Source organism: Apostichopus japonicus, chromosome 7, assembly GCF_037975245.1.
Source record: "Apostichopus japonicus isolate 1M-3 chromosome 7, ASM3797524v1, whole genome shotgun sequence".
In the NCBI taxonomy this organism is placed as follows: Eukaryota; Metazoa; Echinodermata; class Holothuroidea; order Aspidochirotida; family Stichopodidae; genus Apostichopus; species Apostichopus japonicus.
Genome location: NC_092567.1, coordinates 9,961,619 through 9,985,327, shown reverse-complemented (window position 1 = coordinate 9,985,327; position 23,709 = coordinate 9,961,619). Strand labels below are relative to the sequence as shown.

The 23,709-nt window shown below is 35.7% G+C and overlaps 2 protein-coding genes across 12 annotated transcripts in view; one reads left to right on the top strand and one right to left on the bottom strand.

The window, feature by feature from the left end:
* LOC139970087 (uncharacterized) overlaps window positions 1–23,709 on the top strand; it is an 853,056-nt gene that overhangs the window by 783,348 nt on the left and 45,999 nt on the right. The gene's annotated exons all lie outside the window — the stretch shown is intronic.
* The window catches only part of LOC139970049 (uncharacterized), a 245,528-nt gene continuing 232,232 nt past the window's right edge, over window positions 10,414–23,709 (bottom strand). The window contains exons 8-11 of one of the 4 annotated variants that reach the window (XR_011793900.1): window positions 17,354–17,440; window positions 16,391–16,440; window positions 11,785–15,910; window positions 10,414–11,574 (exon numbers count right to left, since the gene is read on the bottom strand). Coding sequence is in view for 2 of the 4 variants with exons in the window: in XM_071975659.1 (XP_071831760.1) it covers window positions 16,429–16,440; window positions 20,979–21,014 (48 nt within the window). In the remaining 2 variants the exon portion in view is untranslated. Of the gene's footprint in view, window positions 15,911–16,390; window positions 16,441–17,353; window positions 17,441–20,978; window positions 21,015–23,709 lie in introns of all 4 variants that reach the window. The other 3 variants (XR_011793899.1, XM_071975659.1, XM_071975660.1) reach the window with 3 other exon arrangements.

Genomic DNA, 23,709 nt, shown 5'->3' with positions numbered 1-23,709 from the left:
TCGCAACAACCCTCTTTAAAAACAGTTAAGTCATTCCTGACTTTATAAACGCATGAATCATTAACCTAAAAGCCCACACACCCACCTCTCACATTTACGTGACCTTGATAACAAATGAATCACCAGGGAGTCGAAGGAGATGAACGGGGGTATCTTCCTTTATCCACGTTTCAGACACACCGATACAAGTGAAATTGTTATGGAGTGATTTAACTAAGGTAAACAAATTGTCATTTTTTCCCCCCTAAGCTTCTTGAATTAATGTGGAGTAGCGAAAAGAAATTGTTGCCGGACTTTGAGTTAATTTCATTGACGTCATAATAGCTACACGTGTTTTAGGCAGTTAAAGAATCATCAAAGTTGGCATCGGGATCAATATTCTCATGAGTAGGGTTAACCTCATTAGTATGGTAATTACTATCAGGTTCACTTAAGGCGGGATAGTTAAGTTCTTCACCGGGCATAAATGGAAATTTACAAAAAAGAAAAAGGGAAGGGAAAAAATAAAGGTAAAGTAAAGAGGCTTGAAGATAACTTACAATGAAAAACAAAATTCTCACAGGATTATCGGAACTCAAGAGCTGGAGTGGCAGCTTGGATCCTTTAACAATGCATATAAACAAAAATGCACAGCTTTACACTTGATCGCTTGAAATGAGTGTCCATAAATTCAAGTTATACAGTGATGGTTCACGAGAAAGTTCCAAAAGATCAAATGTTTCGAAGATCACCGAGTGATCTTATCCTCTTTTTTGTTCTTTATTTTCTGTTATTAATTCCCACGTTACTACTTTGGTAAATTGATGACCATTTTCTATCAATTACTTTTATCGTTTCTCTTACGTTTATGTCTGATATCAGCAGACTTTGACCAATTTATCACATATTGCTACATAAAATACAATTACAATCGTCCGTGTTACGCATGCGTAGACTTAGCAAACCTTTCCTATCATGAAAGAAGTATATGAAACGAAGAAGTTATAAAGTCGAACACCGTTGGGTTTCTTATGCATCTTTTTATAGAAAATATATTGGTACCCCCTCCTAAATATTTAACAGTATTTGCAAATGCCGAATGATGATATAGAAGTCCCAACTACACCGATCCTTCTGATCATGTGACTGTACGCGCACTGAAATAATTGTCTCCAAACTTTTTTTGTTAATATATGATAGACATTTATGACAGCCATCTCTTTACATATGAGGTCCCAATGAAATCAAAACTCTAAATAAGTATACTACAATATCCATCAACCTACCTTAGTATTATACTCTGTAACTGTTTTCTCCTGTTTAGTAACACAGTGCTGTAGCGAAAAGCAGAGAAACAATGATATACCAATACATACATGACGTCATAAACATCGAGACATTGGTAAGTCGAATCAGGAAATATTTCGTTTCATTAAAAAAAGAGAGTAAGTGCTCGACGAAGATAAAACATTAAAAAGATAAACATTGTTCGTTACACATTAGGTTATCTTTGATATGAGGATACCAGCAAGGAACACATCTTTGATAAAAACAAATATTTTCTATAAGGTTTTATTACCTAAGGAACCATAGAAGCAACATGACTCAAATGGTCACCGAAGAAACAATAAAGAGATTGTTGTCCAGGCGAATGTCATAGCACAATTTTACAGGTAAGTATAAAATACATTTCAATATATGGTCAGGATCCCCGTTCTACATCTTGTCGGAACTTAAACCAAATAACATTTGTTACCAAAGGAAAGGAATACACTTCTCTCTTGATACAATCAACACGAATAAGGCAAATGGACACAGATACGCATCACAATATGTCAGCTATACAAGGGATACGTATAACCGTTAAAATCCTGCCTGGAGATGATATCGTAATAACCCAAAAAAATCAGAAAATGGTCACCATATGCCAAATTGAGCAATTGAGCACATACGATCATTTGATTATACCCTCTTGAATATTTGATTGAAATGAAATAAGTTGGAAGTTTAAAATCTATTGCAAAAGCACTTGTTTCTGGAAAATGTTGGAATGAACTTGAAGAGAAAGTTTAAATTAAAGGCACACATGGCGATATCAACACTTTCATAAGGAGAATTTCTTAATCTAAACCGCAAGTATACCAGATTAACCTGTTTTGCCGGAGAGTTACTGTATAGCCATAACCTTCTGTGTGATCTTGACGCGGGACAGAAAAAAGAGGAAGAGGTTAAAATTACAAGTTAGTACATAGACTACATGTTAATACTGTTGAAAATATTTCTCTGATTAATTTTCTTTTATTGATTCTATTGACATTACAATATCTATACATATCAATAATTACATCATTAGATTCTACGATACGAACTTATGATATAGTAACAGATAAACGGGATGAATCGGTTGTAATTGTATCACAATGAGAGACCAGGATCGCCTCAAAGGGAACAAGTTTGTTTGTTGCAAACATTGTATATTTGTACTTACATGCAGAAATACGGAAGATACAAAGAACAATTACAAAATGAAGGGATAAATATATCCTTTGAAATATGTAATATCATAAACAGATACCGCAACGCAGTGATTTCTTCCATATTTATATGTTAATCTGTGTTTGTAGTTATGTAAATATATTCAATTTTGCGTGACAGGGCTTGGGTTATATCGGTAAACTGTATGGCTTCATAATATCCAATTGGGTTGATAGGCCATCAGCTGAAGCTCAAAATGTGGCTGTAAAATCAGTTTCGTTCCAGCAACACCGGGTCTAGACTTTTAATGCATTTTTGGGTAGTTTAATGCATCACAAACATTATATCAAAAGTTCTCCAAAAAATTTCCTGCAGTATTTTTGTAACGCACCCTTGAAATTGGGTATGTTATGTAGACATTACGTGCTACGATGCTATGTATTAGGAACACATGTGCTAACGTTAGATTTGGTACAGTGGTGCATACATACCACTCTTTTCTTATATGTTTAATTACGACTGATATATTTTTTTTGTATAATAGTTGGGTCAGGGTTACAAGAATGGTGGAAGAGGATTCTGGTCTAACGGTCAGTGAGGGTTGTTTTCAGGCATTACAAGTTGTGCCCTCCCCCCCTCCATTTTCGCCAAAATGGTAAAAAATCACATTTTCAACTTTGAAATATGAAATACAATTTTTGCACATTATAACTTAAGGGTTTTAATTATGAAAATGTACCACTTTTAATAAACTCAGATATAATGCTTTGTAATAAATCAAATATTTTTAGATTTTCCCCCTATGTTATGAATGCATTTCGTCTGGCCATGTATGCGTAAATATACACATATAATGAAAAGTTCCTCTCCATAATTGTTACACTCCACATCCAAACTGTTTTACACATGTGACCCCCTCCCCCTCTACTTTACATGTAGCTAAATCCCTAGTTACAGTGAGATGTTCCAATGCCCCAAGACCAGTGAGTTATTTCTTTTGTATAAATCAATATATAAGTTGGCACACTAAGACATCATGGCATATCGTAGATGTGAAATAAAGTTAGTCGGTATATATCCGTTACCTTAGTACTCTTTCTACAGTCTTCTGCAAAACTAGGTACTTTCTCCATGTTACGGAAACGACATGTTTATAATTCGTATTCCTGCAAAAAGTGTTTCCAAGGGAGTTAACGTATAAAAGAAAAGATCGACAAGGTTTCGAATGGTATTTTGAATAATAATAGTTCTATATTCTACAAATAATATGAATAATAAAGGTGAATGGTACAAATAAGTGAATAATGAAGACAGTTAACTTAAGGCCCAGATAGAAAGAAATAATGTATCTATTAAGACTGGGTCAATACACTCAATGGTGTAGTAGAGCTGGGCCTTTGCGATGATTCAAGATACAGGTTCTTCATCAAAAGGCGCGGCGAGGAATTAATAAGTGATTAAAAGTTCATCCAAGGACAGTTGTACTAGTTATAACAGGATCCACTTCAATTCACTGCATGGAAGTCAGATATGGTATGGAAAAGGGAAAGTCCATTCCGTAGTAGAGGTGAAGATAATTAGATGAAATAAAAGTCACTAAAGACTTGAATATCCTTCAGTCAAAACTTGAACAGATGCACAAAACGTGTTAACAATATGAATAAAACAGGTAACGAAATGTTACGCCAAAACAATAAAGAACCGTGATATTGGAACAGGGTCAGGGGCGATGGTTCCCCAACAACAGTATATATACCTCTGACTGGTTTCAGGACGCGGTATTTGCGTCATCGTCATCAGTAAATCTAGTTGTGAATATGCAAGAGGTAAAGCATGCCCAATAACACCCTCCTCCCCCCTCCCCCTCTCAGCAAAAAAAGTGTGATTTGAAGAAAATGTGGATATTTATCATAAGGTGTCTGGTAGGTAGGGTAATCTACGTAAAACTACTAATAGCTAAAATGAATATATGAATAAGGTCATGTTTTCTGGTTCCTTTAAACTCTGGGGAACAAAATAATGACAACATGACTTGAAAAAGTTAACCCTCTTCACAAACTTCAAACTTGATTAAAATTTCAGACTAAGATATCAAGATTTAACACCATCACAGTTCATCCTCCAAATCATCTTCCCCTGCATCAACAATCTCAACATCTTCTTGGAAGTTGCTGCAATTTCTATATTTACATAGGTCTGTACACGGTAGTTGTGCATTCATTCAGGAACATCTTCCTTTAAGACATTTGCCGACTCTACAGCTACTGCTGACACACTGAAGCAAAACATCTGGGTCAGGTGGCTTCGTCATCCAAGTGATTATAAGGTCATCATTTTCAAGTTTCCATCCATGTCCCTCTGGTGAGAGTGCATCAATCCTTTGCTGCAATGCCCTACTGTGAATAGCAGCCTGGTTGGTGCAGCGCTTAACATGCTGGATCAGCACGGTCAGAAAAAATGTTTTTTTCCCTGGAACATAAATCCGACTTCGTCGGATTTCCCGCCGCGGAACGCAGTGTAGGGGGTGTCTGAGGGGGGATGTTCCCCCCTCAGAAGCTGAAGCTTTTTGAAAATTTAAGACCCAATTGACGCGATTTGGTGGACCATTTTTACAGTGATTGCCAGTGTACTACAAATGTGTTAAACCATGTTTCGGTAGCACATGAGTCGTTTTGTTGCAACATGAATCCCGGTATCGTAACTACAACCGGTATTTTCCTCAACTTTCATCTATGGTTCAAAGCACTTAGTTCCGAGACTGTCAATGCCATACATTCAATATGCATAGCCTAGGCTACAGTATGTACATACTCTTACACGCACGGTTATAAAAAAAAAATATAAAAAATAACACGCTATATTAGGGCCTTTGTTTTTTATCATACACTTCCAAAAGAAAAGCACAAACCTTGGAAAAAAGCAACCGACACCATCCTTCATTCATACTCGACGTACGATATTAGATTATCACGTTCGCACATGGATTAAACTAGTAATCCGTTCTAGGGATCAAACGATTATGCATAACAGAAAATACCGATTATTTTTTTCATAATCGTACCGATTCCGATTACTTCAAAAAGAGAAAATATCCCGTTTATACGAAATCAGCAATAAAATTTCTGATAGAAAAAATTACTGTTGTGATTTTCCTGTTTCCTTTTGCTTTCGTTGTAATACAAAGGCTCTTAGGTATCCTTTTGTTTGTATCAAACTACCTCTGGAGTTTCTCGGGATTTTTTTTTTACAAATTTCCAAAATACGAAAATATGACATCCTACCTAGTCAGCACTGTGCTCAGCGAATGACCTAACTACCTCGACGTGTATGTCACCTGTTAATGGCTTGAAATGGGCTAAGAATAGTTACTCAAAATATCCATCTCAAAAAGCACCTCAGACAAACCATCCATCTTCAGTCTTTACCAAAGTGTAAATTTTAGTTACATATTGGCTACATTCCGACTTTATTTTGTACTTATTTTCAGTATTATACCGTTTATGAACAAATAGAAATGTTACAAACTTGAAGTTAAACATACCTATTCGTTACCTATTTAACTCCATTCGAGTTCAATTAGAAAATGTATGCTCAGGCCAATCAAACTGAAAAGCAAATTGTACCATCGTAACTTGTTTAAAATTACTCTAGAATGTTACCAGAGTGATGTAAAGAAATAATAACAACTAGAAACTACTCCAATATAAAATACAATTTTCCCTATTTAAGACATAGCACATACCTTCCAAACAAATGCCGATTTCCAGCAAATTGAAAGTTGTAAACTAAGCTACGCATTTTTTTTTTTTTTTTGGGAAACCAATGGTTAGGCTACATTTCCCATTGACTTAGTGTGGTTGTTAGGCTAACATGCTTGTTGTTGCAGTATTTCATGGATATTTTAGTTTTAGCTAACTGCGTCACAATTTCAGCGAATAAAGAGATGCTAAGGCTAGATTTTCCCGTTGACTACGTGTGGTGTTCGGGTACCATGCGCGACGATAGCAGCCTGGAAAGTATGTAAAAAAGCTACGCAAAGTATTGTTTTTTTTTGCGAAATGATCGTTGGGCTACATTTCCCATTGACTTAGTGTGGTTGTTAGGCTAACATGTGGTTGAAGATTGCAGTTTCCATGTATATTATTATATATTAAAATATTTTTTATTTGCGACACAACTCAGGGGCGTATCCAGGATTTTCCAATAGGGGGGCGCCAGGCATGAATGATCGCCGTCCTGGGGGATGGGTCTAAGGGGAGGGGTGTACAATTTTTGCTTTCAAAGAAGGGCTGAAATGCAAAATGGTGTCATATGCATGGGCGGCGATCCGTTCTTCCGAGTGGGGGGGGGAGGGGATATGACCTTGTTGACTATCTAAGCGTAGCGCCACCATGAGTTGGCGCGAAGCGTACAAGAAAATTTTGGGATTAACAAACCCTCTAGATGGCCGGAAACGGCACTTCCCGAGGTTTCCAAGCGGCATATACCCAACTTTAAAATAGGGATGTCATGTCCGAAATATCTCATAATCAGGATCCAAAATACTTTTTTTTTTAATTTCGGGTGTTATTTTGGGAAAATTGCCCCTGTAAATCTTGTTTCAGGCGCAACGTTAGAATGTTCGAGAGCTCTGTTATATTATTCGATGAAGAAAATGGCCTCATGCAGGCTATTATAGGCCTATACACATGCAATACACAATTACACATAGTTACATTCCTAGGTACCGATTGCTAGGGCATCCAGGTGAAACGTGTATTAAGCATTACCCTGGTTACATGAGATTCTCAGCTGTTCGAGGGAACATGTACGTGTGTAGGCCTACTATAGGGCCTATATGAATACTATGAGCGTGCATATATGTACTATATCAATACCGTGGGCGCAATAATACATTTTGTTGTTATAGGGCCAATGAAGCCTACAGTCAACTATTTTTGCTTTATAAAGACGCTTTATTTGAAAAGATCGCACTGCGTTTATGGTAGGCGAGAAATGAAGCTAAAAAAGAGCCGTACATTAACAAAGATGCATAAATGTAGGCATGAAAATATTCTTATCCGTGGCATTTGGTGGTAGGGGGGGGGGGGATATGGTGCATTACATCCCCTCCACCCATTTTCATGGGGGGATATATCCCCCCTCCACCCAGGATCGCCGCCCATGGCCATATGTGATCCATTTTTCGACCTTAATAATAAGCAACATTTCCAGTAAATATGGACACAAAATGCACAATTTAGTATGGCTGGCATGTCATTTAGTGTTTATAGTGATAATACAAACACAATTACCATCTATGTTTCTAAAACTATTATGCCGCCGAACTTCGCCAGAACCTTTTTTTGGCAAACAAAAAATAAAGCATACGGGAGGGGGGGGGGGGGGGGTTGAGCGATCACCGACATCTCACATAAAGGTCGTCATCAATTTTTTTTTTTTTTTTTTGCTAAACTTTTTTTTTTTTTTTTGGTGACGGCCAATAGGGGGGGGCGCGCGCCTGTTGCGCCCCCCCCTGGATACGCCCCTGCAACTAGAGCGAATAAACAGATGGCTAGGTTAGATTTCCACGTTGACTTAGTGTGAAGTAAGGCTACCATGTGGTCGGAGATTTGTGTGGATGTTAGGTTATTGTCGCTGGTACTGAAATTGCTTCGTGGAAGCCGTAATTTGCCAGTGACTCTGCGGGAAGTTCCCGGTGATTGTGCTCGACCCTCCGCACTGCTTCAAATTTGATGCGGGATTGTGAGAACTTATCGCGCTGCTAAAGCAAACGCATGTCACTATTAATTTTACACAGACACCTGATATAACGAGGGCGATTTTTTTTATAGTTCTCTGTTTTTGCTGTCTTGTTTTTTTTAATTTTTTTTTTTTTATCTCTGCTCCAAAATTTCCCGTGAGTGACGAATATTTATATTTTTATCTCTGCTCCAAAATTTCCCGCGAGTGACTAAAATTTCCCGGGAACCAGGTTCCCGTGTTACCTCTTTTTTCCTGGCCTGCTGGATCAGAGCATCTTTTGTTGGTGGTAAACTCTGTTCTGAGGAGGAGATGAACAGAACACCTTGTACCATGAAATTGGATATTTTTGAGTCTCAAATTTTATGATGGGGTACCAATATAATTACAATTCAGCTAGAAATATGTTGCAAATTACTTTAATAATTTCAATGGAAAGATTAACCTGATATTGCATCTCAAAGCGTTTAGAGATTTTTTTAATTTTCCTTGGGGGAGGACCCCCATATTCCAAAAGTCCTAGATCCACCCCTGAACAATCAATGAACCACACATTGAAGAGAGTACTTTACCTTTCAAGATCTGTATGTCTTCCTTGTCAAGAATTGTATCTAGTTTCTTCAACATAGAGAGTGGTACCTCACTTCAATGGCAACACAGTCTTTTCCTCTAATATTCATAAAATCTGGGCTCATCTTTTTTCCGCTCTGCTGCTTGTCGAAGCAATACTTTAATAAAATGAAATAAAAAAAGCAAATTGTTTTGCATTTTCTGTTGATCAAAATGTAAGTTTGAACAAATAAGAACTAAGACAATTTTATTTATATACCATGTGATCTGCTCATCTTCTATGGACAAACAAAGACACATTCAAATTTTGCAAACCAGTGTCATGCAAGAAAGAATTAAAACAGGCTTTTTTTGACAGTACAGTACATTATCTCTTAATGTTATGGTTTAAATTATACAATGGTAGATTATATCTGTTACTAATAATAAAGGAGACAGATACTTGTTCATTTTGGTAAAGCTAGACAGGCTGACCATAAGACCTTGCAAACCTAACCTTATTGCACCTTTGTTACAATCATTTTTCTAACTAATATAATATCTCTATCATTCAAATAATGGGCCACAGTAAGAAAACTATGAAGCCTGTATTTAATACTTAGGCTAGTGCCCCAGATGGAGAATTTGAAACAAATTCCATTCCTACCACCTTATAACAAAACAAATCAGATGACCATGCCACTAATTATATTATGTTCAGGTCCAACACTGTGCCCTTTGACTTGGATTCTATCCCTCAAGAGCTACTGATCTTGAATTATGCAACTTCTCTTAACACTTCAACTATGCCACAGAAGTACAAGTAGAGTCGTGTAGTATGCTTAGGCTTACCTCCATCGAAAGTCTCTGCCTGCTGCAGCTTGTCCTGCACCCGTTTGCAACGCCGAGTAATGTATTGTTTCTTTTCCCACATATAATAAATTGAACAGGCAATACACCAGAGCTTCTGCTTGGTTTCCTCGATCTTTTCCGTCAATTCTTCGTTTAAAATCATATGGGGTCTCTTCTGGAACTGTCCGTTTTCTTGCAGCAATGTGCTTGCTATCAATGAACCGCCTGTAACACTTATCGTGGAACCCCATCATACTATGCTGTTGAACACACGCTTGATCGTAGTAGGCCATGGAGTAATCAGTAGTACGGCGATATCACTGTCTCCGCCGCTGAGATTAAGCCAATCTTTAGCGCAGGAAGTAACTTTAGTCCATCGTTTATTCGTCAGTGCCTTGACTGCTTCAAATTTTACAGATTCAATGTGCACTGAGCACTGTAGATTTCCGTGTGTCGGAGACTGACTAGCGCCCGTGGGAGCCGCCATGTTTGTTGTTTTCTACAAAGATTGCACACAGAACTCATGGCTCATTGGACAATTCATATCACATGGTACAGATATCTCACTGGCGCACAACTTTTGAACGTAAAACGGCAGGTTTCTTAACATACGCAATAAAAAATATAGTTCGATCTTTCGAGCGGAATTGCAAAAAAACTGCAGGAAAGTACATGGAGAACTTTTGGATCATTAATCTTAGTTAATTTATGTATTCAATGCTGTAGAGAAATTTTAGACCCGCAGTTGCTGGAACGAAACAAGCGAATTTCGACCTTCAGCTGATGGCCTATGAGGCAAATACGACAAAAACTGAATTACAATGTAGAGATCATGAATATTTATTAATCATTAACCGGCACCATTAATAAGAAGCAAAATAACGATACAAGAAGAATGAAAGATATGCATGGAGAGCCGATCATCACATTTAAGGTTAATGTTTAATATACCCAACAATATCTTCGTAGCAATCATGTTAAAAGCATACGTTAATACGTCACAGTTACGTGTTCCTATTGTCTTCGAGGAAACATCATTAGAGATCATAATAATGGAACTAAGAACTGGATTAAAAAACAAAACATGTCATTGTTATTAATTAATGTCTAAGACAATGTTTTAGTATGATTTTGAGTAACACAACCAATGGTATAACGGTAGACAGCTAGTCATTGTTATTATGATAACATTTAACAATATTCTTCTAATATTCACTGTATTACGCGTGACTAATAGGCCTATACAAAATAATAATTCAAAACATGGAAATAGGAGGAACGCAAGAAAGCAACTAAATCTTGAAAGAAAGTAAAATTAATAAATGGTTGAAGTAGAATGCAATCTAACAATTAATTACTAAATATCACAATAATAAGAGCAAGTATTAGTTAGTCTTAGAATTGTTCTAAATCGAAGGAAAATATCGGAGTATAAAGAAATAAGAAGATCCGAAATAAAGTAAAACTAGTAGAATCATTTTTAAGACGCATTAAAATAACAATGAAATAATAAAATGAAGAGTATATACAATATATAGCCGATCTTTTTATTTAAGGGTTACTTGATATGCACATAATATTATCAGCTTTACTACGCCAAAATTATGTAATGCTAAAACAATAACTGTTTAACGTTCTGCTTATATACCTTATAAACAAGACTGTATTAATGAAGGCAAAATGTAATATTTCAAAACTTATTCAAATCTACGAGGGTATCTCCAAGTTCAAATGTTTTTTTTTTCTCGAATGCGTAAAGTTACCTTAAGTGACTTGCTCGTCGATAGCTTACCTATCATGTAATATTAAAATGATCGATAGCTTACCTATCACATAATATTAAATTGATCGATAGCCTACGAATTACATACTATCGATAGCTAACCAATCACATAATATCGATAGTTTTCATATCACATAATATTAAACTGATCGATAGCTTACCTACCACATAATAATAAATGATCGATAGCTTGCCTATCACATAATATTAAATTGATCGATAGCCTACGAATTACATACTATCGACAGCTAACCAATCACATAATATCGATAGTTTTCATATCACATAATATTAAAATGATCGATAGCTTACCTACCACATAATAATAAATGATCGATAGCTTACCAATTACATTATATCGATCGCTTACCTATCACATAATATTAACATGATCGATAGCTTACCAATCATATAATATCGATCGCTTACCTATCACATAATATTAAAATGATCGATAGCTTACTTATTACATAATTATAAATTGATCGATAGCATACCTATCACATACCATTAAACTGATCGATAGCTAACCTATCACATACTATTAAACTGATCGTTTGATTTGATTCTCCTTTAATATCACAAACAAGTAGAAACTTTAAAAGATGCAGTAATATAAAAACAAATCTTGAAGGAAATAACAAAAACGAAGAATGAAACACAGAGAGCATACCATTGTATTAAATGTTTACTTAATGTACAGAAAATTATCAGCGTTATTATCTTATTTCATCTTGATAAATAATGTGAGCTCACGTGATCGTATTATCTTAAAGGTAAGGCATCATTTAAGACTATCATAACAACGGAAGGTAAACGAAGACGATGAAATATTAACAAGAGTCCAACGGTCACTATGGTTACTTGATTACTGTTGGGGCCAACAAGGTTGGGTCCAAAATTGCATAACCTCATTAATATTCATAAAGTCAGTGCTAACAAATAGGGCACAACTTCTTACCAAAAAACATCTACATTTAGCAAGTGCTACATATATCTATCCGTTGTTGAGTTATCGCGGACCCAAGCAAGTGTCACAAAAGCACACACCGACACACAACATCACCATCGCATAGCTTCCTTTTGCCTTCGACAAGGAATCAAAAATGGGGGGGGGGGGTGGGGGAGTCTAATTTTCATTTTCAAACTTAGTATGTTCTATACTTTGGGTATTGTCATTGTCATATACCCTAAAACAAAGTTGGGATCTTTTCCAACCCAAAGTCAAACCAAGGAAGTGAAAGCATGAACAAAGGAAAGTTTTCTGTCAGTGACATCACACTTGACATCACACCTGCTATGACACCACACCAGTTTCCTTTAAGTTCACTTTTGGTATAAACTGTTACAATGTCAGCTATCGATATCTCCAAACGCAATGTAGGAATTGGATACAAATTTTACCAGGATGATTAGTATATGATTCTCTTTAATAAGTCAAATGAAAATTTTCCTCTTGACTTTCATTTTTAAGATTATCGACGTTACAGTCAGTTTTGATTTAAAACATAACAAAAAGCGCTAACAATAATGGGAACCTGTGTATCTCATTAATTTCTGTAGTAATGTTACCAATCTTATATGGACGTCATATCATCATACCTAGAGAGATTGAACTAATTGCGCATGATCAAAGCGCCTTTAACTTGACTGCCAATTTCGAAGAGATAGCGTTAACACTAAATAGAGACGTTTGTATGTTTGTTTGTCGGTGAACTATTTTGAGCGTTCATGTTATATTCTGATGGGATCAGTTAGTACAACAAATAGGATATGCCGTAAAATTGACAATAAACTAAATTATTAAAATGCTGATTTGAAACAAACAGATTATTAATCAATAAAAATTCATAAAGCGAAGCTTAACATTAAAATATAATAATAAAATGAACATAATAATAGAATAAGAAAATGAAAGTATTGATAGATGAAGTTATTGAAGTCTCAGTTACGTAATACACATAATATACATTTGTTATTTTAAATCATATGATATGACGTCATATTATTGTCTTTATGTTAAGAACGATAATTCATAGGAACTGAAAGAAATGAAGAAATGCTGACATAGAACAAACATGCCACAGATATTAATTAATATCACCTCTAAGATCTTGTAGATCGACTTTAATGACACAATGGTATTGTACCATTGAATGACAACCAATGAATGCCACTTAGTCCTAACGTTGACACAATTAACGTGGCTCTACTCTCTGTTAGATTTTAGACATTACGTAACCGATACGTCACAGTTTACATCAACATTTAGTAGAAGGAAGAACGAAGAAAAAGTGTAATCACTCACTCCTAGTTACCAAGTGTATGTGGATACAGTATGTACATATTATAACTAAAAGCATTCCAAACATGTCTGCTTAAAAAAATAAGTTTAGAACTATTAACATAATTAGACGTATAATTAATTTTCTGAGTAGTAAAGTGTTTGTCGAGGGGATGGGGGAGGGGTGGGGTGGAAGGTAATGATATGGGTCTGGAATTGGGATGAATCATAACATTACATACAATTGGACCAATGAAGGATGTTATGCCCTGCACACGAGGAGTGCGTGGAGAGTGAGAGCAGGTCCAGTAATATCTGATCAGGGACACACGAGTAGGTGAACAAACCTTTCTCTTAATTTACAAAAGTAACGATGACTTTAATACATATTAAAAAAATACAAAATTAGAAAAAAATACTGCACATTACCATTTAATTTACATTCTACAAATAAGCGTTTTGGTGGTGGTGCAAATAACTACTATAACATCTACTTGATCACCAATGTGGTGGGTCTAGCCCCTACAACACCCTCCCCTTCACACCCTACCCGCCCCTCCACACACACACACATCGCCAAATACACACAAAGAGTAAGGTAGGGATTGTGCTCTCTTTCTCCCCTCTTTCAATAGTTGACATCCAAGAAAATATAGTCTCCTATACTGATGACGTAGTGATTGATGGATGACGTCATTAGAACATTGATTGACATTGATTGGGTCTTAGCAAGTTTGAATTTGGCTTGAAGAGCAAACGAATTTAGAGTTAGAAAAGAACGCATATGTGGACAGTAATGTTATTATTAAAACGTAAGAAAGTACTTTTTTTTACACTTTACAATAAAATACTAAGTAGCATATATGATCATGTAAGATATCGCATCTTTGTTTGGAGTTCTATGTAGTATTTGCAGTTACTAACAGTTTACAAACCTAATCTCTTGATAGGATGGAGAAGGAATCCACTAGACACCCCATACCTTCTCCGAAATGAAAAGAAAACGCTAGCATTACATTTAAATTATGTATGCAACATGTGGTTAAATCCGCCTAATAGGTGGGTAATATATCTTAATTAAAAGTGGAAGAGTCACTATTTCAGTTGGTGGCGAAGATGAGGTCGCTGTCTTTTAATAAGAGATATATAGTGTACAGTGAACTCATTGCAAACGTTAGATATACATCAGATTAAGAAATGGTCACTGCAGGATAACAGTTATGTCCCCGTCACCGACCCCCTAGTCCCCGAACGACAGCAATGTGACTAACAAAACTAACAAATTACATTTGTACACTTTAGCGCACAAAACTAAGTAGTTGAACATGTAGCATATTAAAGGATGACTTTAAGCACAACATTAATGTTGTTATGTCGTAGACCACTGGCTTTCAGTCTAGGTTGCTTTTACTATAATATTTTGAGACACTTTACTTTAAACAGCTGAGTTCATCAGTAAAGGAAACTGGACTATATATTATAATACGGAGACAGTAATGTCAGTTTATCAAATACAACACAAAACACAATGGGATGTGAAGACTTTTATGGCCTCAAATAACATGAAAACATTGAAGTATAAATTCTACACCCACAAATGATGATGAAAATCATCTAAATATGCTCTGGTGTAAGAACGAAATTACAAACCTTGATTTTGTCGAGTTATTCAAATGTATAAATCACATTATTGACATGAATATTTACGCCTGTACTAAGGGACCGACGTCATCATCAATTTAGCATTGAAGGGGTATTCCAGACATTTATCTTACCAAACCAGAAAAGCTGAAGAAATATTAACAATACTCCTTTTTTGGACTATTACATTTAAAGACTGAAATTCCGCCTAAAGTAATCCTTTAAAACAAAATGTAAATTGAACAGTTACCCTTCAAATGTCACTTCTTTATTGTATATGGTATTATTAATATTATTGTAGAACCTAATCTCTCTACAAGATCCGTTCACAATGAATGTTAAAGTTACAGTCTTCATCAAGTCACCATTCCATTGTCTTGAGAATACAGGCATTTGATGACGTCACAATCATACTAGACTAGTTACATGTGTATAATACTGGAGCCCTACCTGGCGCTGTTTTAGTATTTGGGAGATATTAACAGTTTGAACCTAACATCTTAATTAGATTCTTTCTCACTAAAATTACTGCATCAATTGAGTGAATGACGTCATAGTCCTGCTGATAATGAGCAATGCCAGATGAACATGCGTTTTGCATTGAGCTGTAATATAAAAATAAAATCATATATGAGTTAATATTGTTATCATAATAAATTATTAGTAGAATAATGGGGAAGTGATGTCTAAGCAACACCCTCCTACCGGGAAAAAAAGCGCTAGCAATACCATGAGTAAACAAGTAATTTAACCCACCAGCCAAACAAAACACCGCGACACAGGAAACAAGCGAACGATGTTTCTGATAATGGAAGGAATTTAGCACTCATATCTCTACATTAAATCAGGGATCAGCTTGGTTATTAAAACAATAAAACAATACCAATCACAGTTGAAGCAGATAATATTAGTGTCCAGATGAGATTAGAAAATTACAGATATAGGAATAAAAAAAGTTGTTAATGATGGAGATTTATTTTAATATATTAAGTAATATTTTACAATTAAAAGTAACATACATAATCACTGTTAACAAAGACAATGTTAAATACTAAGGTAGAGAGTATTCAGCTGTATTGACTTACAGTTACTTGAGCCTTGCCAGTCTTCTCTGGTAGCTTTCCTAATGGAAGCCCTAAACAAGAGGAAAAAGTATAGGTAATTAATATGTATAAGATAACACTGACAGTAACAAAGACAATGCAGTATATTTAAATGTTATAAATGTTATAAATATTAATCATATGCAGTCATATAAGAAGGGTTATCTCAGAGATAATCGGTTCATATTACAACATACTTAATTTAAATTATTTTTAAATTCATTTTGCATGTTTTCAATTGTGTTGACAATTTATTATAATTTTAGTGATCATTTTAGGGATTCCTAACGAGTATATCCTGCGAAAATTTTAGTACTGAACATGATAAAAAAAATTAATACTTAAACCCTGAAACCATGGTCACTAATGTTGTGGTCGCTTTGATTCCGTGCTTGAAAGGACTAATTAGTGAAGGTTGGATTCTAAAAAATGTTCAATCGTTTGCTTGAAATATTAAAAATAAGTATATAAGTAACAAAAATGAATATTATATGTCAACAAATATTGACTTATAACACAAGGATATCATTCTCTCCCAATCTATAAAAGAGATTTCTGTGTAGAACAGGATTACTGTACAAGAATCAGTTCACTAATCTCCACACCCCATCCTCTTCCCTGCCGGTAACCATCAAATGACCTATTCAGGGGATTTCCCCTTGATATCACGGATGACTCAAACAATGCAACCCAATATACTATCACACATTAGTGCGATGCAGGGAAATGTTCCGTCCTGTTTATAAAATGATATCGTCAAGCTGAGTAGCCATTTTCAATTTAGCTGCAGGGTTTAACATTCTCACCATTATGGAAGTTCGACAATCCCTATCAAACATTAATATAATCATGATATAAACATATCCAGGTCACTCATCTCTCAGTATGTGCTTTTCTTAAGTATTCACAAATGTAGGAGCCAAATCAAATTGGTCATTGACTCACGTGATTATGCAATAGAAAGGTTAGAGTTCCAGAGATGGTGAAGGGGGCAGCATTCTTAGGGTGTTAAAATGACCAGTTTACTCCATTCTGAAGGTAAATGATCCATAAACGGGGTTTATATATTCCCAGCTGGACCAAACCCTCTACCTTCTTCCTCTAGAACTTTGAAACCAATCGTAAAATTTTGTGTAAAAGTTAAGTAAAATGTTGGGTAGGCCGTGTCACTATCTGACAATCCTTTAATAAAAAAAAAATCCCTGAATTGATCATAATTGACATATAACGGGATACTTTGTTTAGTTGGTTCTCTTGACCATTCTAGACCGGGTTCTGCTTTGTTTTGTTTGACGAAACTTGTGTTATCATTAGATTATTTTATCTTCAGTGGAAAGCTATTAACAGTTTAGGCGTTAATTATAAATGCATATTATAGTGCGAAATACTATTAACAGTTTAAGTGTTAAATGCGAAAGAGAGTCTTTCTTGCTGGCGTTACGTTATTTTCCAAAACAATAATTTAATCAACTAGTACAAATAACCGTCCCAATAACACCAGGTTAAATATGAGCGGTGGAAGGGGAAGGGAGGGGGGGGGGGCAGGGGCGGACTCAGACCGATGTTCAGGGGTGCTGAAAGCGCTACCCTGTGATTGTTCCCACGTTCAAGAGCTCGCTTAATACATATGGTCAGTAGTCTTGTTGGACCCGGAGATATATTGCCTACGAAGCCGTAAAAAACTAATGATATTAAGTTTTAAAAGTATTTGATGCATCCCGGGACCCCAATGCGAAAATAAACACAACTATAGTGATAGAAAATCACTGTTCCGAAAAATAATTCGCGAACATAATAGACTCCTGTACCTTTCCCGAAGCATCCGGGCATCTCTGATTACAATATATTACCATAGTCTGGAAACCTGTTAGTTTGCTAGTAGTAGGGCTATAGTAACAGTTAGACATGACCTCGTTATTTTTTTGAGAGAGAGAGAGATGAGAGAGATTGGATAGATGGGAGAAATTGTAAAGATAGTTATAGCGAGTAAAGAAGAGACAACGATTTGTTTTGCTTGGACAAAGAGGATCAAAATGAAAACCCTGTCGAAACAAGAAATTGAAAGCCAGATTACTTTCTTACAAATCCGGAACGATGAACGAGATATCAAGATACTTGGAAGCTGTAACACTTTGTAGAATATGCGAGCTGGAAACACTTTGTGTCACGTGATGCAAATTATTGACAGATATATGTTTTATATGCTCATTTTTCGCTCTATTGTTTTGACTTTACAATGAACGTGAATCCAGCGTTAACCATATGATATGAGTCGCATAATTAATCAAAATGAATGTCTCGTAAAACACGAATTACCTACTTTTATTTCTTACTATATTGTTAGTTTCTCTGTACAGTATCAGTGTAGCGTTTCATAATTTAAAATGAACGGTAATCCGGACGTTGAAGGGTGAAACTGACCGCTGTTTATAAATTTATTGTTAACGTTTTGACGGCTTAATGTTCGACATCCAAGAGAAATTAGCTTCTTTTATCCATTAAGATGAAAACAGCTTTAGATCTAGGTACATAATTAATATTGCTCCTGTATCTCCATGGTTACACTTACAGTTACAGTTATGTCCAAGATGTCTCCATACTCAATATATCAAGATGTATTACAACGATTAACTATGAGTGATTTCTTAAACTCCGCCGAAGAAAGTTGGTGGACCAAAGACGTCCATAAATAGGAATGGGTCAATTTAAAGTTCCATCCAACTGTAGGTAACATAAACTTGTTTTAATCAATTGAGTCGGAAGAATCCTCTCTCCTCTCCGCCTTAAAACAATGGAACTATACGAGCCGCTAGTTTTCTGCCTTTCAGGAGAAAAAATTCATCACGTCAACTTATCCGTCGCCTGCATGGTGAGTACACCCAATTCCTTTAGTGCAATTGCATATATAAAAAATGTTAATGTAGCATTAATACACATTAGCTGCAAGTGTACGCTAACGTCCTATTTGAAAATAATTTAAATGAGCCCTACGAAGAAATATAAAACGTGCCGTGAAATCAGCTTTTATATTCATTCTGACCAAACGTTGACATTATAGTAAACGCCCATCAGAATATTATTTGTTAGCTGGATAAATCAGACATATAAATGTAAGAAAATGATTTAAAAAGCCAAATGGAACCTCCTTAGTTGGTGTTATATGTGTCACCTGTTTGTAAATGTGTTTAGGCAACGACATGTTCATGATCAATGTTTTCATTTATTTTCCAAAATAAAATTCCTTGTAGAGGAAAAAATATGTATAATTGTAACTCATTGCTAACTTATTTTGACTAACATTAGAAAGGTTTTGTACAATATTCAGAAATCGGCTTTCATTTTGAAAAAAAAAAACAGACTGAAAACCACCGTAAAACAATTAACTGTAACAGGTTGTGCTAATAAATGGTAAATTAATTGAGATATGAACCAGCGTAAACCATCTCGAAATCTTACTTGAGGCTTTGAACTGACACACATTTGGGAAGTATATTGATCAATAAATGTATTTTTTAAGTTCATGTTGGAAGAGAGTCAACTCTCATGCACGCAGCGTCATCCAAATCAATATATAGTCGTTAGCTATCTACACCGTTGTGTTCATGTCTTTTACATAAACGGACACGAACTGGAGCTTACTTGATTCACCCCTCCTCCATTTAATCCTTTCTGTAATGGATTACGGTATGACGTCATCACTCAGTCACTAAAACATCAACCGTTCATTTCTACTAGTTTCCTTATATGTCATATAACAACAGTTCGCTCCGAGATAGTGTATTTATGACACAGTGTATGCTCTCGTTTCACAATGATTCATGATGCTATAACCCAACGAATACCATCCTAAGCCATCCCCGACCCCTCCCCGACCCCTCCCCGACCCCAGGGAATGATTCTAATGATTTTATTATATTAAAGAATACCGGAGTAGAGATTTATGGTAGATTTGAGTATAGACTTCTACAGTTAGCACTTTGTGTGTAGAGAAAACTGTTACCCTATAAAAGTGAGATTCAAAATGTTTATTTTTTATCAGTTCCTTTCACGGTTAATAAACTGTGAAAAAAATTCACTGAGAAATTAATGAACAAAGGATTTTCTACAATTTTGAATTGCTCACGAATTATGATATGCACATTAGCAGAGTCAAATAAACTAATCATGAAGCATCTACCGGCGGTAGGGGGTTGACAGTTTAAAAGTTATATTCTAATATTGTGTGAGGCTTGTAACACACCATAACACCGGACTTAACTTATTTTAAAGTCTGTCCGTTTCTTTGTTAAGCATTTCTTTGACTGTGTGTGCGGAAGTAAGATTATTTAGGCCGCATCTAACTTTGACTTTGAGAACGGTGCTATCATCATTACGAGGTATAAACTTGTAACTGCCCTATCTGAATTCCCTGTTCGATACACGACATATATAAATCTTTTCCTCCTGATGAGGGACAAAGTATCATACTCTTTTGTCTTATTTCTTTGTTCAACATTAATTAATACCTCTTTGTCTGTTATCAAAATTACCGTTACTAATTAACAGGAACATGAATCTATGTCTCTCTTACCTCTTCTCCTGGTAGATTGCCATTAATGTCACAGGTCTGAAAGGAAGAGAAATATTATATTCATGAGATTTGGAAAATGAAGTTAGAATGATATATCTTCAAAAATATCGCAGTAAATTATTCCTGGCAGGTAAACACACATCTGCATTGAACACACTAAAGTCAATAAAGGAGACAGACTCGTCAATGTAAGATGCACGGACTTAAAGGGTGTGAAGACTCGCGCAAAAGAAACATCTAATGCCGGTAATCTGACCTAGTTTCCAATGAGGTGTCACAGCAGTGTAAGACACCACCATCGATCCCAAAAAGTACGCACACAGCTACTACCGTCGGTTATTAGACACTAGTGCACAGTCAGTACATACAGCTGCGGTCAATACACACAGCACAGTGTACAAACGATACAGCGAAGGACATCTCAGGTCCAGCTAAGACAACAAGGTATCACGTTTCATTACTGTCTGCATTTTGTAGCGACAAGAAAAAAACTTCACTTGCATGCAACGGAAATTTAACTTTTGAAAGATGGCGGCACGCTGTTTGGGGCGAGTCTTCGATGCCTTTAATAACATTAATATAAAACATCAGCTTTATAGGAAAGACAGATTTAGTTTTAAACCCGTTATGACACACTGAGTGACGTCATCAAACACTGAGTGACGTTATCATGACCAACTTCTCACTGAGATGATCAGATGGCTACCATGGAACGAGAAGATGACGAGGAGGGAAAAGAGTTTAGTAGAACGTCGTTGTTGGATCGATTTAATGTCAGAAAAAAGCAAAATCTGGCTTAGCCCACAAAGCAGCACATTGGTTACACCCCCCCCCCCCTTTCGTCTTAGATGGTCTGTTTCTATCGTATTGTTAGTAGTGTAAAGATATCTATGAAAGGTTGGGAAATTATGTAGTTGTCCGATCAAAATATACAATAAGAGACACAGTGGAATAATTACATAGATTATAGATCTGTTAATATTTAAACATTTCATGAAATATAATAACCTTGCACAAATTTGTTTATTCTAAATTTACCCTGTCTGTGTATGTTCGATTGGAAGTTGGTACATGCGCACATAATCAGTTAACCAATAAGTGACTCTCTCTGTTCAACGTTACGCAGGGAAAATTTAGACCAAGAAGAGACGGTCTGTAAATTAAGGAATATTTAGAGTGGGTTTATGTAACCGATACGCCCTGTGTGTCTGTTAGACTAGTATTGGCAGTAACCGCGTGAGCTCTTCATTGCTGTGTCTCTATGTATTAGCTGGACTTCGTTCGGGTTGCTCGTATACTCTATAGAAAGGCTGTTCGGACTCGAGAGTATCATACTCGAACCAAGTGGTCTCGGACTCGTCTCGAAATAAGAAATAATTTGACTCTACTACATCAGAGTGTTTCTTATCCTATAAGATACAGATATATATAAAAGTTCTGATGGAAAGAGTAATAATAACAATAGGAACGATGTGAGGATACAAGGCCCGGATGTTGCATTATTTTATCATCAGTACTTGAGTATAATTATGAAGATACAATAGTTAACTTGCTGGGTGGTAATTTTACATAATCAAACACATAACCAGGTACTTTGAACACCCCCTCTCCTCCCACTCGGGCCCAAGCTCCTTCGAGTTATTATTTTTTTTAAATTTTATATAGCCGTTATTAAAAAGACGAAAGGAATAACAAATATTTTAAAAACACTATTACTTCAGATTCACCGTTGATATTGTTTGTATCATAATGATGCTGCTTATTCATAGTACTGTACAAACAGAGGTTGGTACAAAAAGACGTTTCTTAAAAATGAAATAAAACCCTTAGATTTAATATTTTAGTTTAACTTTTAAGTAGTCACCTTTCCTTTAATTTTCCTAGTATGTTAAAGTGCATGAAGTTGAAGAAATCTTAAAAAATCCATTTGTTTCTAAGTTTTAAGTTAAACCCAGATACGTCTTTCTATATAGAGGCCTGCTTGGACCCACACATGCACATCAGTCACGTACAATATATATACATCAATCTAAATCAATAATGAAATATAATAAATAGGGATCCCTTAAATCCCATTACAACTCACACTACTTGAACCGAGTAACATTAAATGATTGTTGAAGGCCTATTGATGCGTGCAGAGACGCCAGACGTAAAGATTCTAGAGATGAAAATTATCCATTGATATTTTTACCAAGAAAACATTTTTTGACAAAGACGGTGTGGAGAGAAACACTGGAAGCACGGTAGATTCATTTCGCTTTATATGTCTGAATATTCTCTATTTTAAAATTGATAATGTTCATTGATTCACAAGGCAATTACTTCTATAAGGAGAGCATATAGGGGTCTACATGCAGAGAAAGAAGGACAACAATAATTAGCAAATAAGACGAAAGTGCTGGAGTACGAGCGTGGAAAGGAGACTTCGTTATTTTCATTTATTTGTACCAACCTCGTCACAAGGTTTATAACGTATATTGTGTATTGTACGATATATATGCATCCTGGAGAAATAACTCCTCGTCGTTGAACAATTGCAAATTCATCTCTAAATGTAATTGTCGTTACTTCAGTATGGGGACGTAGGAACCCCCCCCCCCCCTTTTCAATTAGAATCTCTAAGGAAGTTTCTAGCACCAACAGAAAGTTGAGCAAAATACAAAGCTTGGATGATAGAAGGGTGATGAAAACGTTGTAATATTATCACGAGGGTTTCTAAAGTATACTG